The sequence below is a fragment of the Prunus mume genome, linkage group LG6 (assembly GCF_029339155.1).
Source record: "Prunus mume cultivar Tortuosa linkage group LG6, ASM2933915v1, whole genome shotgun sequence".
NCBI lineage: Eukaryota > Viridiplantae > Streptophyta > Magnoliopsida > Rosales > Rosaceae > Prunus > Prunus mume.
Window position 1 is genome coordinate 13,732,911 of NC_142703.1, and position 16,566 is coordinate 13,749,476.

Below are 16,566 nucleotides of genomic sequence, written 5' to 3' on the forward strand. Positions count from 1 at the left end.
ACAAAAGAAAACTTATTAATATTAGCTTTACTCACAAAGATGCAGCAAGCATGATTTCAAAGAATACAAATTGGGAAAATGATAGCTGCAACATGTTCCATGCAATTATGCTATGCATTGCATGATAGTTTTGCTACTTATTTCAACAATGTACTAGAAGCGAATTCTTCATACAATGGATCAGAAATTAGTCTAGTCAATGTTAATTCATTGTTTTTGACTTTTTTTGGAAGATTTTAGTAAAACCATTACTTATGTAGCCCTCATGCTTATGGTTTCCGCACTAGTTTACTAGGACGGTTCATAATTCACTCCCATATTGGTGAGCTTTTGTGAGCCAGCAAAATTCAAAGTGATTTCCACCAAGCTCAGAATTAAATTATAATTTTCGCATGGGTCTTGTAGCTCAAGCGGTTAAAAACAATTACTCCTGCAAATGAGGTCTTAAGTTCGATTCTCCCCTCCCCTAATATCGATTGTATTAAACAAAAAAAACAAATTTTTTTATAATTTTCACCTCCATGCTTCTGAAAGAATAAAAAGGCCATGAAGATGTTGAGGTCTGGATAGTGATCTAACAGCTTAGATTCACCTAAAGCTAAAAGGCTGCTGCAAGCTTGAAAAGATGACAAAAAGAAGCTTCTTTCATTACCACCGATTGTCATGCCTATGGACTCTTTACTTTTCTCTTTATATTTTCGAGCCACCCCCAATCCCCACCAACAGCCAACAACTAAAAGTTAATGCCAAAAGAATGGTCTACATTTTTATTTGACAAAAATTGCCTACACTTTATAAGGAGACAATTTTTATTTGACTAAACACCCCCACCCCGCGGCCCCCGCATAATTTCTCATGGGTTCTATTCCATAAGCAAATGAGCATGCTGAGAGTTATCATAATAGTGCACATACATTTTGACTTGCACTTTTTAAGATAATCAATCAATACGTGTCAAATTATGATTTGTTGATGTTGACTTTTAAAAACCGAACATTGGGGGTGTATTTTTAAACACTCCTGCACGTGTGACGAATTTTCAAACTTAAAACGTGGACAACACATATTATGTGACGTGTGACTGTTAGCCCTTACTTTGATACTATGAAGGAAGTTGAGGTTTCATTCCAAAACCAATTGGCAATGGTAGAAATAGCATAACTCCTTATAAACTCAGGCTAAGTCTCTTAATTTTTCAACGTGGGATAAATACTCTCAAGACTTTTTAATCATTTAATTAAACATTCAGGAGGTGACAAAACAATGTCAGCTGGGAAGTTTCCTCCAGAATCCAGGTGACATTGGAGGGACAGGTACGCTAATTTTGGACTAATCCAATTATGGCATAATTTCTTAATTAGTTTAAATCAAGACAAGATCCAAATTCTAGAGGCATTGTTGCGTGTTTTTAGATTTTGTCAACGCGTGAATGTTAAACCGTGACACCCCGCGGAGAATATTTGTATGTTCACATGCAGGGTGCTACGCCAACACGGCATCACTTAGCTAAGCTTAGCTGACCGCACCGTACTAGGTATATTTGCACTGAACCTGGCCATGCCTATTACGAACATGGGGATTTAATAAATTTAACAATATTAATTACTTCTTTTGTTAGCCATGCGTAAATTACTGAAGAAATCAAAAGAATTTGAAAAAACAATTAGCTATTAGTCTACTCAATATAATTTTTAATTTTTAATTTTTTAAAAAATAGCTATTGGGTTAGTATGGGGACAAAAAATAAAGTTTTTAGATAATGAATTAGGGATGATAACGACGCGAATTGGGTCTGAATTTGCAATTACTATTCCCATCCCTATGGAACAGGGATCAAATCGGGCCCATGATAACTATTTTATTTTCCTTAATAAAATAAATTATAATTATAATTATAATTTAGTATATGTAACGCACAATCACATAAAACGCACCATATAATCATACAAAGCTTAAATGGGGAATAAAGTTGGGGAGTGCTATCTTCATCCCTGCCTATTAAGCGAAGCAAAGCAAGGTTAACGAGATCGGGAAAAAAAATTGCAATACAAACTTGTGTATACTATAAATCACTTCAATTTGTTAGAAGAAGAAGTCTAAAATTCGAATGTCCTGTTATCACGAAAGAAAGAATAAAAATTTAATTGAGACGACATAAAATCCACTTACTTAAATACAATTCCACATTTGATCCGCTTAAATCAATTGCGGCTAATAATCTTCTAGATATCAAAGTGGTCAACGACTAGTGGGCTGTAGCGATCATCCAATTCATTTAAAATTCTACATTTGCCCTTGTGATGACCTTCAGCTTCCTATATATGTATAGTTTTCCACAGCGTCCCATTCTCACAAACTACAAAAGCTCATCGTCTTAGAATCTGCAAAGTGCAAAGCAAAAACATGGCTTCCAAGCTCACCAGCCTCTGCTTCATAGCCCTCATCCTCTTCCTCTCATTAAGCTGCTCCGCAGCTCGGCCGCTGCCTTCAGCTTCTGATGCCAATGCAATGAAAGCTCAAGATGAGGTAATTAATAATTAATCAACTAATTAAGCTATTTCAGCCCAAATCATATTATAACTAAACTCGTAACTTTGTGATGAAATATTTCTGGGTTTTTGCTAATCTTTTGCTATCTTTATGTTATTGTTTTTTTCAGGTGAAGGATGTTGAAGTAGAAAAGGCCATGGTGGAGGAAAGCTGTGAGGGAGTTGGGGAAGAAGAGTGCCTCATGAGAAGAACGCTTGCGGCTCATATTGATTATATCTATACACAGAAGCACAACCCATAATTTCTTTTTTCTCTTCTTTCAATTTGTTTATTTTGCAGTTCTTCTGTACTGATCATCTACTTTAGGAAGTTTTTCTGTGTACTACCAGACCAGTGTATAGATGATATATATATAATAGAATGAATTTTGTGGAGAGTTCTTCAATTCTTGGTTCATTTTGTTTTCTTTACATAATTCTTACAAAATATTGACGATCGAGAATTAAAACTAAGAATAAACAACCCTTAATTTACTGATCATTACATAGATTTTATCTTTACCAAAGGTTGATAATGTAACCCGTAAGCGTGACACATGTAATATATTCTAAACTAATGATTCTTTCTTCCCAAATATGTTATAGCCAAACTAAACTTGTTTGTGGGTACATATATAAGGAGTATATCTTAATCCACATAATTAAATTTGGGGACATAATCATATTCTCGACCATTAATCAATCTAGAGATGAGAGCTACTAGATTGGTTTGTAGCATGCGCGCATAATCGAAGGTTTGTATTTTAGTTGTATGTTGATCATAGGGCATTGACAAGATTAATCATGATGAGGTTCCTCTCAGAAGACTTTCATCATGTATGTGCATGCTTCCCCATATCTACTTTAGTTCTGCTACTTCTACTTTGCCTACTCATTTAGGTGAAATATAATTGGAATTAAGCTGAATCTATGTGAAGAAATTCTCCTATTTCCGGACGTTCTTATCGTGCACCATGTATTTTATATTATATATCTTTACTTTCTTAAATGTTTACAATAATATCTGCACAATAATAACGTGGGGACATTGAAATAAGAGAATAATATATATTTATGTATATACACACGCATGGCAATATATTTGGTATTGGTAATTATCATAGTGGAGCGTTATATGCTGTGTTATAATGTGCCAAGTGGATCCCATCCTAATATGATTTGGTGGGCAAAAGTTGTGACTTGGCATCACATTGCCTGATAAAAAGTGCAAAGTACTGCCATATACTTTCTTGAATCCACTTCAAAAGTTCTCTTTATGTACATAGATTTGGACCGAGTTCAGATTCTCAATCTATATAAAACACATATATATTTTATAGTTTTAAGATCGACCTTATTGTAAGAAAAATGCATGCATCTTTCTTAGGGTTATGTAACAATATATTTTAATGATTGGACCGTTTATATTTTAAATTATCTTTGTAAAACATCATCTAGATCGAAAGCTTTTTTGTCATCAAAAGTATGAAAGAAAAAACATAGTATGTTAGATAAAACGGAAACAAAAATGTGATTAATCAAATGGTTAAACATTATGTTTTAGCTGAATTTTATTTTTCATGGATTTTGATTACACTGGTTCTTTTTGTAATTATAGAATTTTTTATTATAAAGAAAATCCTTAAAATTGAACTACATTACGGATGATTCACAATGTAACTAGCTTGTCCATATACATACGTCTCATTTCTCCTTAGAGAGAGAATGTCATAAATACTGTTAATAATTATTATTTGCGATATTCTGAATTACTCTAAACCACTCGATGTAAATGGTGATTCATCAAACTCAGACACAATGGACCATGCCCATTGTCACATCTAGCTGATCTAACCGTAATTTGCAAGACGTCTCCAAGTATTAGCTAAAGTGTGAATGGTGGCATGATGACTCAATCCATCATTAAGAGTCATTTAATCCCACACGCGCTAATGGCCTCTACTCTACCTCATTTCCATATGGTTGAAAAATAATGAAAGGTATGAATGCATTGAGTGTTACGTATATGATGCATGTGGCTACTTGTGGTTTAGACGGCAGCAACTAGGTGAGAGCCATTTCTACTTCTCTTTTGTAGCCATCAATGGCCAGCCATCCATAGATACATTTATTTATATGCATGGCCCTGCGTTTCGCTATCTTTCATATTTTTCTTCTCGCTCCACATATATGTATGGATATATCCTATAGGGTCAATGAAATCAATTGATTGGTCATTGTTTCGAGAGGCATTATTTATTAGTCAACGTTCAACTGCCTGCTGTGGCCGGCGTTCAGCTTGTGCAGCTGTGCTTATATAAATCAGTTCATTTGGCAGTATCCCAAGGATGCTTCTATCAAAGAACTAATAACTACAGCTAGCTACATAATTTTATTTGGCTTCAGACAAAATTTGTGTCATGTCATGTGCCCTATTTTCACTTGTTTTCACACGTTGCCACAACTGACACTAGCCAGGTGTATGTGAGAGGTGATCCCCAGGTAACTCCAAAAAAAAAAAACAAACAAAAAACAAATGCAAACCAAGAAGTTTATAACTATAACTTTGATCAAAATTAACAAATCCCAAGATATTAAACTGGGGCCCAAAACAGGCTACTTGCAGAAATGAAACGAAAATAGCACTGTTTTTCTATGTCCGGCCAATCACACTATGTCAAATGGATAAAAATTATCATTCGTGGCAATTGGTAGAAGATAGCAAAATAGTGTTATTCCCGTTGCACACAAGTGTTTCTCCTAACCTTGGCGGGGCATGAGTGGAGCTTAGCACAACAGCACTCCACAGATTCTATTGAGGACTTGAAGAAAGTATTTATGGTCTTCTCTTTGTCTTACAGTCCAGAAAAATGAATGCTATTTAATTAAAGAACAAAGTTTCAACATTCAGGAATATTTTACAGACAAAACTTATCAGCAAAGCAAAGATCACTTCAGTCCATATAGAAGGAAAAGCAGCATATATCCATCAAAACTACAATCTTCTACAACAGAAACAGCCAGCCACATAACTAAAATTGAAATCTAAAACTCGCAACACCAAATGACTTAAATGCCAATGTCTACTCTGGTATATACGTTCAACCATCCCCTCATTTGGTCTACTCTCTCAATTAGTCTTCGTTCAATCTCCGTGTTCATCACGGATCTCATTTCGATTCTCATTTAATCTTTTAGCACCTAAGCATATAAGAAAGATGGCAGGTGACGGAAGCAAACTTATTGAACAGTCGAGCAAATGCACTGGGAAATTCCCCCATCTAATCCATAAAAGTCCGGAAGAGTACCAAAAAGCCTATGCTGGGAATGTGGATAATAGAACCACCACAACCGTCCCCAATGCCTGAATACAACTCTTTCCTTTTTACCCTTGTAAATGAGCTCCCAGATGCAAATGAGTACAGCAGCAATAGCCAATATCATACCAAACAGTGCATATTGGGGCTTACTTGGGGAGGAAGCCTGGTCAAAAGCGACAAAATCTCTAGGCAGAGGCCGGTGAGTAAGAAGGCCCACTCTACCGAAGTAGCCTACAAAAGAAACTAGTAATTAATTCGGTTAAAGTCAACAATCTTGTTCCAAATTTATGGATTTCAGATTTTTGTTAACTTTGTGAGACAAAATACAAAAAGAACAGACAAGGATCAACTGACAGACGCGCTTTGAAGAAAATTACAACATAATTCCAAAACCCAAAAACAAGAAATCAATGCAGTGGAAACAGGGCACCTTTGGGCTAAGCCTAGGTGAGACCCGGACCATTGGCTTTGGTTGTGGTCCTGCTGATAGGCGGACTTGCTCAAGCGCTCGGAGTCGTAGCTCTGATGGGTATTCCCTTACCCACCCAATACGTGGACCAACCCCAGTTGCCCACTTGCAGGACAAACACTTGGACTGGTCATTTATTATAGGTGCTTCTCCATTGGACTCCATGCTCTTATTCATCTCTGGCTCTAAGCACAACTTGTCAGGAATTTGGATTGACGCGGTCTCATCATCTGTTGCAAACATCTGTGAAAGACCACATATAGAGAAGTCAAATTTAGCTTCTTCTTTTTTTCTACTTGTGTGCATAGTTAAAGTGCAAAATGAAGGCCAGAGCTGAATGTAACTACCTGGACATGGGTTAGGTCTACTGGTGCTCCTGCAGGAAGCTAATGAATTCCTTGAAATTGTCTTCAGTTGCGAGATAGTAACCACTATATGGCCATATACCTGAACAATTAAAAGATTAGGAGATTTTAGCTCAAAACTGGAACTGCAAAAGAATTATATTCTAGCATTTGAGAAAACTAATGCATATGCATAATGTACCTTAAAACCCCATTGTGGGCAACTAATCTTCCAGTTGTAACTGCAGCCCCTCCAGATAGAAAACTTGAGTCATGAAAAGCACCTTTCCTTTTCTGCCCCACACATAAAGCCCTTGGTGCGCTGAGCACAAACATCCACTTAGAGCCTTTTACTGTGTCAACAAGCATCCCCGATTGTCTTGTGAACAAGCTTTCCGTTCTCTACAGTCACTTCATATCCCTCCAGGTCTTTCTGAAATGGAAAGTGAAGGAACATCAGTAAATACATTATGCATTAGTTCTTCCCCTCACAGCTCTATATTAATTTTAGATCAATCTGAGAAGAGATTGGTAAGTTCATTGATTTTCAGTTTCTTGTTAAATTAACCCGAAGGTGTTTGCGATATGGAACTCTATACAATGAATGCATTTTGCCAGTTCTAGTTAAAGTACAATGTTGTTACTTTCATCCATTGGGTGAAGATGAAGAAACACAAACACAAAGGAGAGAGCTATAAACAGAATTGAACAAGAATTTAGAAGTACATAAACTCACAGCTTCAAGCCGGAACTGCAGGGCTAGTTTCTGAGCCTTCTGGTCCTTAGAAAAACCTTTCGTGCTTGCAGATAAAAAAGACTTCGCTGTTAATTTGTCAGTCTGATTCCTATCACCAAAGTACTGGCAGCAGCCCTTGTCCTAGCCCGTGCCAACCGGCAAAGCAGCTTTATGTTTCTCAACGTTAAAGGACTTTGAGCCTCCTTTCAAAGCTGCGAAGTCCAACCACCTAAAACAATTACTCATATGTGATGAACAAAGGCTAGTTGTACAGCAAAGAATGTAACATAGACTTAAGGTACAAACCATAGTTCGTCCGCCACAACAGCACAATCTGCAAGGCCTCGTCTAGTGCTGTAACTCCTATATAGAATTTCTGAATCGTAGTTGCCGCAGCATCCCACTAACTAACTGCAGGCTCGTTTGTCCCATATGCTTCAAGTTTTAGTTCTGTGGAGTTCAAATTTATGAAGGTCGTAGTGTCCGCATTCAAACTGACTAATATCATGCAAATTAACTATATTAACACTTAACAACTACAACCCATCAAGAATAATGGACCACATTGCATCATGAACATCAGAGACATAAATCAAGGTAATCAAATGTTAATTTCATAGGATGCTCAAGAAGATTAAAAAGAAATAGTACAGCCGACCGGCTCTACTTTTTTTTAATTTTTTTAAAAAGAAATAGTATCGCCGTTCGGCTATACTCAGTTTTCCGCTTTTTAGAGAGGAAACAGTATCGCCGCTCGGCTATACTTGGTTTTTCTTAATTTTTAGCAAAGAAATCTTATAGCCGAACGGCTATACTGGGTATTTAAATTTTTTATAAAAACAAATCGTATCGCCGTGCGGCTATACCAGGAATTTGCCCTATTTTTTATTAACAACAGTATGGCCGCCCGGCTATACTCTTTTTCTTAATTGTATAGCCCAACGGCTATACAAGGTTTTTCTATTTTTTTTTTTAAAGAAATAGTATAGCCGGACTCGGAATTTTCCTAATGTTTTAAAAGAAAAATATAGCCACCCGGCAATACTCCTTTCTCCGTAATTTTTTTTAAAAGAAATAGTATAGCCGCTCGGCGATACTCGGTTTTTCCTAATTTTTTCAAAAGAAATAGTATAGCACATATTTTTACAAACTTTTCAATAATACACACAAAATTCAAGTATTATACACATATTATTGATTACAAATAATATATTTAAAAATTGAAATATATTATATCAAAATATTATATAATAGCCGAAATTTTAATTTTTAATTTGCCAAAAGTTTGCAGAATAAAACACGTACGTATTTTATTGTTATAACCACGCGGCTATACGAAATTAATATCTACAAAATATAAACTAATGCAACTAGGAGGGTCTATTTTTCTTAATTTTTTTAAGAAGAAATTGCATAGCCATGCGGTTATACGAGGATTTTTTCCTAATGTTTTGAAAAGTGTAGTTTTTAAAAAATGAAGTAGTATAGCTGTTCGGCTATACGCGGTTTTAACTAATTTTTTGGAACGAAATAGTATAGCCGACCGGCTATACTAGGTTTTCCTAATTTTTTTAAAGAAAGAGTATAGCCACACGGCTATAGTAGGCTTTTCTAATCTAGGGATTTTTCCATTGGACTCCATGCTCTTATTCATCTCTGGCTCTAAGCACAACTTGTCAGGAATTTGGATTGACGCGGTCTCATCATCTGTTGCAAACATCTGTAAAAGGCCACATATAGAGAAGTCAAATTTAGCTTCTTCTTTTTTCTACTTGTGTGCATAGTTAAAGTGCAAAATGAAGGCCAGAGCTGAATGTAACTACCTGGACATGGGTTAGGTCTACTGGTGCTCCAGCAGGAAGCTAATGAATTCCTTGAAATTGTCTTCAGTTGCGAGATAGTAACCACTATATGGCCATATACCTGAACAATTAAAAGATTAGGAGATTTTAGCTCAAAACTGGAACTGCAAAAGAATTATATTCTAGCATTTGAGAAAACTAATGCATATGCATAATGTACCTTAAAACCCCATTGTGGGCAACTAGTCTTCCAGTTGTAACTGCAGCCCCTCCAGATAGAAAACTTGAGTCATGAAAAGCACCTTTCCTTTTCTGCCCCACACATAAAGCCCTTGGTGCGCTGAGCACAAACATCCACTTAGAGCCTTTTACTGTGTCAACAAGCATCCCCGATTGTCTTGTGAACAAGCTTTCCGTTCTCTACAGTCACTTCATATCCCTCCAGGTCTTTCTGAAATGGAAAGTGAAGGAACATCAGTAAATACATTATGCATTAGTTCTTCCCCTCACAGCTCTATATTAATTTTAGATCAATCTGAGAAGAGATTGGTAAGTTCATTGATTTTCAGTTTCTTGTTAAATTAACCCGACGGTGTTTGCGATATGGAACTCTATACAATGAATGCATTTTGCCAGTTCTAGTTAAAGTACAATGTTGTTACTTTCATCCATTGGGTGAAGATGAAGAAACACAAAAACACAAAGGAGAGAGCTATAAACAGAATTGAACAAGAATTTAGAAGTACATAAACTCACAGCTTCAAGCCAGTACTGCAGGGCTAGTTTCTGAGCCTTCTGGTCCTTAGAAAAACCCTTTCGTGCTTGCAGATAAAAAGGACTTCGCTGTTAATTTGTCAGTCTGATTCCTATCACCAAAGTACCGGCAGCAGCCCTTGTCCTAGCCCGTGCCAACCGGCAAAGCAGCTTTATGTTTCTCAACGTTAAAGGACTTTGAGCCTCCTTTCAAAGCTGCGAAGTCCAACCACCTAAAACAATTACTCATATGTGATGAACAAAGGCTAGTTGTACAGCAAAGAATGTAACATAGACTTAAGGTACAAATCATAGTTCGTCCGCCACAACAGCACAATCTGCAAGGCCTCGTCTAGTGCTGTAACTCCTATATAGAATTTCTGAATCGTAGTTGCCGCAGCATCCCACTAACTAACTGCAGGCTCGTTTGTCCCATATGCTTCAAGTTTTAGTTCTGTGGAGTTCAAATTTATGAAGGTCGTAGTGTCCGCATTCAAACTGACTAATATCAACACTTAACAACTACAACCCATCAAGAATAATGGACCACATTGCATCATGAACATCAGAGACATAAATCAAGGTAATCAAATGTTAATTTCATACGATGCTCAAGAAGATTAAAAGAAAGAAATAGTACAGCCGACCGGCTCTACTTCTTTTTCTAATTTTTTTAGAAGAAATAGTATCGCCGTTCGGCTATCCTCGGTTTATCCTACTTTTTAGAAAAGAAACAGTATCGCCGCTCGGCTATACTTGGGTTTTCTTAATTTTTAGAAAAGAAATTGTATAGCCGAACGGCTATACTGGGTTTTTAAAATTTTTTAAATCGTATCGCCGTGCGGCTATACCAGGAATTTTTCCTATTTTTTATTAAAAACAGTATAGCCGCCGGCTATAACCCTTTTTCTATTTTTTTTAAAAAGAAATCGTATAGCCGGCCGGCTATACTCGGAATTTTTCCTAATGTTTTAAAAGGAAAAGTATAGCCGCCCGGCAATACTCCTTTCTCCTAATTTTTTTTTTAAAAAGGAAATCGTATAGCCGGTCGGCTATACTCGGTTTTTCCTAATTTTTTCAAAAGAAATAGTATAGCCGATCGGCTATACTCGGTTTTTCCTATTAGCACATATTTTTACAAACTTTTCAATAATACACACAAATTTCAAGTATTATACACACATTATTGATTACAAATAATATATTTAAAAATTTAAATATATTATATCAAAATATTATATAATAACCGAAATTTTAATTTTTAATTTGCCAAAAGTTTGCAGAATAAAACATGAACATGTTTTATTTTTATAGCCGCGCGGCTATACGAAATTAATATATACAAAATATAAACTAATGCAACCAGGAGGGTCTTTTTTCTTAATTTTTTTAAGAAGAAATTGTATAGCCATGCGGTTATACGAGGATTTTTTTTTCTAATGTTATGAAAAGCGTAGTTTTTAAATGAACTAGTATAGCTGTGCGGCTATACACGGTTTTAACTAATTTTTTGGACATAAATCGTATAGCCGCACGGCTAAACTAGGTTTTCCTAATTTTTTAGAAGAACTAGGTTAGCCGTTCGGCTATACTCGTAATTTTTCTTATTTTTTTTTTAAAGAAATAATATAGCCGCCCGGCGATACGCGGGTTTTAACTAATTTTTTGAAAAGAAATAGTATAGCCGCACGGGTATAGGAGGTTTTTCTAATCTAGGAATTTTTCGTTTTTTTTTTTACTTATAAAAAAGGCATAGCCGCCCGGCTATACACCTTTCTCCTTAATTTTTTTAAAAATAAATAGGACAGCCGCTCGGCTACACTTGGTTTTCCCTAATTTTTTCAAAAGAAATAGTATAGCATGTATTTTTCATGCATAATGCACGTATTTTTACAAACTTTCAATAATACACACACGTATTATACACAATTCTCACATATTATTGAATACAAATAGTATATATTAAAAAAAGGATTTGCACGTTTACCAGTAGAAGAAAGGTTGGGCATCCTTGCGATGTGAGCAGACAGTGTAGTAGAATAGCAAATTGAGCCCATACCGATGTCGTGGATCAATCTGCGAAAAGATTGGCAACTTCATTGGTTTTCAGTTTCTCATTGAATTTACATGGAACTCTATAAAACGAATGCATGTTTGCTATTCTAGTTAAAGTACAATGCTGTTACTTTCATCCATTGGATGAAGATGAAGAACACAAAAGCACAAAGGAGAGAGCTATAAACAGAATTTAGAAGTATATAAACGCACAGCTTCAAGCCAGTACCACAGGGCTAGTTTCTGAGCCTTCTGGTCCTTGGAAAAACCCTTCTCTAGTCTGATTCCTATCACCAAAGTACTGGCAGCAGCCCTTGTCCTAGCTCTTGCCAACCATGGCAAAGCGGCTTTATGTTTCTCAAAGTTAAAAGGACCAATTACACAAATATGATGAACGAAGGCTAGCTGTACAGCAAAGAATGTAACAGTCTTAAGGTACAAACCATAGCTCGTCAGCCACAACAGCACAATCTACAAGGCCTCGTATTTTGCTGTAACTTCTATGGAATTTCTGAATCGTAGTTGCCTCAGCATCCAACTCACTATCTGCAGGCTCATTTGTCCCAGATTCAAGTTTTGGTTCTGTCGAGTTCAAATTTATGAAGGTCATAGTGTCCGCAGCACTACACAGCTCTGTTCAGACTGACTAATATCATGGAAATTAACTACATTAACACTTAACAACTACAACCCATCAAGAATAATGGACCACATTGCATCATGAACATCAGAGACATAAATTAAGGTAATCAAACGTTAATTTCATAAGATGCTCAAGAAGATTAAAAAGAAATAGTACAGCCGACCGGCTCAACCCTTTTTCCTATTTTTTTAAAAAGAAATAATATAGCCGAGCGGCTATCCTCTGTATTTTAATTTTTAGTAAAGAAATAGTATAGCCGTCCGGCTATACTGGGTTACTGTTTAAAAATAGTATAGCCGCGCGGCTATATCAGGAATTTTTCAAATTGTTTTAAAATTAAAACAGTGCAGCCGTTCCCCTTAATTTTAGTATAGCCGCCCGGCTATACTGTGTTTTTCCTAATTTTTTGAACAGAAATACTATAGCCGAGCGGCGATACCTGGTTTTTCTATTTTTTGTAAAAGAAATAGTAAACTGACGGGCAATACTCGGAATTTTTTAATAATTTTTGGAAAAGAAAAAATATAGCAGCCCGCAATACCTTTCTCCCTAATTTTTTTTTGAAGGAAGAGCCATTGACCCAAAAAGAAAAAAGAAGCAGAGAAGAGAATTTCCATCAATGAGTGAAGAGAAACAGTATTGGCTTCTGAAGACAGAGCCAGGAGAGTGGTCGTGGGAGGACCAAGCAGCCAACGGAGGCGTAACTAAGTGGGATGGCGTCAAAAATAAGCAAGCCCAGAAGCACCTCAAGTCCATGAAACTCGGTGACCTCTGCTTCTTCTATCACTCCGGCGCCAAGGCCCGCCGTGTAGTCGGCGTTGTGACTGTTGTTCGGGAATGGTATTCGGACGGCGGCGGTGATGGGATGGTGGATGTGAAGGCGGTTGGGGAGGTGAGGAGGCCAGTGGACTTAAAGGAGATGAAGGGGGAGAAGGGGCTCAAAAGTTTTGCTCTGTTTAGGCAGCCGAGGCTGTCGGTTGTGCCGGTTCCTGAGGATGTGTGGATTAGGGTTTGTGATTTGGGAGGTGGGTATGAAGGTGATGGTAATCTTTTTGAGAACAATGATAGTGATGGTGAATCTGGTGATGAAGAAGACGATTAATTTTGGTAGGTGTTTGTGATTATGTCACAAGGTTCTAAGTGACTTGTATTTTGGGTAGTGCCAATGGGAAATAGTACTTTTTAAGTGATTGTCCTTCATGGTTTTGTTTGATCATGGAAAGGGAAAACTTGTACCTTGGCATGTAATTAGTAGGCTTGCAACAGGCACAAAATGAATGTGAGCTACACTTTGCTCAATTGACTCTGTCACTGTTGAACTGTTAATGTTAAGCTCTCTATATTTGAATATTCAACCCACTATCTAAGCTTCCTCTGTAATTCATAGTTCCCAAAAGAAAATTTGTAATGTTCTGTTATCATTTGTAACATCCATTTGGTAGGAGTGAGTGAGGGCAGATATGGTTGATGTGAAAAGCAGTTGGGGAAATGAGGAAGCCAGTGGAGGAGAAGTTTAAGTGGGGTTAATGGACTATATCTCTTTTTTCTGTTAATTTGTAGCAAATATTAAAGCTTGCAGACTATATCTCTCATGTGAGCTTATATTCAACATGGCGTATTCAAGTTATATATAGCAAGGATGTATAATTATTTCCATGTCATCTTTTTATTTTCGTTCTCTGTTTAAGCTCTCTGTATTACACTACTTAAAAATAGAAGTAGAACGAAAATACGCAATTGGGGTTTGGGGGGAGGAAGGGAAACAGAAAATGAAAGGAAATGACTACGAAAAGGGCGATGCTTTTTTTATAATGAATATAAATAATGAGTTATTTCTTTAGACGCAACTTCGGTTGGATGGCCTGCAGTTGCCGTAGTTTATGGGTCAATGAATGAGGGTTATATAGTACATCAATAAACTTCAAAGATCTGCTCCTCCTCAAGTGCAAGCTTGCTCTCATCCCAATACTTGATCTGAATTACCACTTTTAAGGGGCTCAGGTTCTACCCAGAAAGAAGTGAGAATGTCATGCCAATTCTTGTAAGTTATGTTTTCAATCTTCTTTGTTTTTTTAGGTTTGGTGGTTTCAATCTTTACATATAGCTTTCTTCAATTCATACCTGATTTGAGATATTCCTTTAGTTTTATTCTTTCTTGGTGATGATGATACATTGATACTTGATGGTGTATAAAAGCAAGATGAAGGGTGCTCTTAATTTCTTGCCTGGGAAAATTGACTTTCCATTTCATCAGTCTATTTTCATTCTAATGTGTTTGTGTTCCTTTTTTATTTTGATTTTTTTTTTTTAAACTATCTAAGTTGACACTTATATCAGGCTCTCATTGCTTCCGTGTTTGAGAAAGGTGGAAAGAGATACTGATAATGGATCATCATTCTTGAAGAATGGAAGCATGTTATTAGAGAATCTCATTGCTTCTTGTGGTGCCAAATTTACTAATCCTATTCGCACTTACTCTGCTGATGAGCTTATCAGGGCAACCAACAACTTCGATCCTTCTTGTATGATAGATGGTGGTAGAAATTACCAAATGTTCAGGGGTTTTCTAGATGGCCGGTCAATTGTCGTTAAGAAGTTCATGTGGGAGAATTATGAGGATGAAGCTAGGTCCCTTGCTATTTGTGACATTATCATTTCAATGCAGGTGAGCAACCATAATAATGTTTTGAAACTCTTGGGTTGTTGCTTAGAGTTCCCTGTACCAGCTCTGGTGCATGAAAATGCAGCAAAAGGAGTTCTCAACAGTCGAGGAGGTTTGGGGCCTAACGATCAATCCTTGTTACCATGGAAAACTAGACTGCGTATTGCAAAGCAGCTTGCTAATGTGCTCACATATCTCCATACTGCATTTCCCAGAACCATCATCCATAGGAGTCTAACACCGAGCTGTATTTTCTTGGACCATGACTTTGTTCCAAAACTCAGCAACTTCTCATTATCTGTAACCATTCCTCGGGATGTTACAACTGTGCGAGGGACACTGGGGTACTTGGACCCTGCCTACCGGATGTATTTCCACATTTCAGAGAAAACTGATGTTTATGGCTTGGGAATGCTTTTACTTGTATTCTTGACGGGACAAAGAGAAGCTCTGAAATTTTATCTCCCAGGAGACGAACAAAATATTCCATATGCTAGTGCCAGTGATGGTCAAATTCAGGAAACTGTGGATCCTAAAATCTTTGAGGAGGTAGGGGAAGATGAGAAAGCACGACAAGACTTACATGATTTCACAGCACTGGCATTGTTATGCACCCGATACAGAAGTGAATTACGGCCAGATATGATCGATGTGGCGAAGGAACTCATGCGAATTGAGAAGTCTATGTTTCCATAGCTAGCTAATTTATTCGCTTCCCACCCATTGAAAAATTCATAGTTCCGTCCTTGCACACCGTCATATCTAATTGACATAACAAGCATCTGCTGCATGTACGTCTCCAATATTGGTTGAAAATTTTTAATGGTGGCTTGACTCAATCGATCATTATCATGAAGAGTCATTTAAATTTTAATCACACACGGATGGTTTCTACTCTACCCCATTTCCGTCATATTGGTTGAAAAATAATGAAAGGTATGAATGGATTGAGTGCTACGTATATGAATATGATGCATGTGGTTTATGCGATCACCACTGGACATGAGCTTGTTTGTTGTAGCCATTAATGGCCAACCATCCACATCCATATATATGTTTGGCCTGCTTCTTGCTATCTTGAATTCATATTTTTCTTCTCGCTCCACATATGTGGCATCAATTGATTGGTCATTCTTTAGAGAAACATTGTTTAATACAGTCAACGTTCAACTGCCTCCAGCGCCCGGCGTTCAGCTTGTGCAGTGCAGTTGTGCTTATATAAATCAGTTAATTTGGCAGTATCGCGGATAGCTA

General features: G+C 36.9%; 3 protein-coding genes across 5 annotated transcripts; all 3 read left to right on the forward strand.

Annotated features, from left to right (window-relative positions):
* The first annotated feature begins 2,344 nt into the window (after positions 1 to 2,344).
* On the forward strand, positions 2,345 to 2,946 carry LOC148916149 (phytosulfokines-like). Its single transcript, XM_089054762.1, has 2 exons — positions 2,345 to 2,526; positions 2,660 to 2,946. The coding sequence occupies exons 1-2, from the start codon at positions 2,404 to 2,406 to the stop codon at positions 2,789 to 2,791; spliced, it is 255 nt and encodes an 84-aa protein (XP_088910888.1). The 5' UTR covers positions 2,345 to 2,403; the 3' UTR covers positions 2,792 to 2,946.
* Positions 2,947 to 13,163: 10,217 nt separating this feature from the next.
* Positions 13,164 to 14,177, forward strand: LOC148916150 (uncharacterized). The gene has a single exon (XM_089053850.1). The coding sequence runs from the start codon at positions 13,270 to 13,272 to the stop codon at positions 13,750 to 13,752; it is 483 nt and encodes a 160-aa protein (XP_088909976.1). The 5' UTR covers positions 13,164 to 13,269; the 3' UTR covers positions 13,753 to 14,177.
* Positions 14,178 to 14,539: 362 nt separating this feature from the next.
* LOC103335108 (serine/threonine-protein kinase ZRK1-like) lies at positions 14,540 to 16,432 on the forward strand. Of its 3 annotated transcripts, none has more exons than XM_008238110.3 (2): positions 14,540 to 14,691; positions 14,988 to 16,432. In XM_008238110.3, exons 1-2 carry the CDS (start codon positions 14,675 to 14,677, stop codon positions 16,006 to 16,008), a joined length of 1,038 nt encoding a protein of 345 aa, XP_008236332.1. In that variant the 5' UTR covers positions 14,540 to 14,674; the 3' UTR covers positions 16,009 to 16,432. The 3 variants fall into 3 exon arrangements, with proteins under 3 accessions (XP_008236332.1, XP_016650682.1, XP_088911715.1); XM_016795196.2 differs by having other exon boundaries at positions 14,561 to 14,691; positions 15,016 to 16,432; XM_089055589.1 differs by having other exon boundaries at positions 14,591 to 14,691; positions 15,147 to 16,432.
* The last annotated feature ends 134 nt before the right edge of the window (positions 16,433 to 16,566 follow it).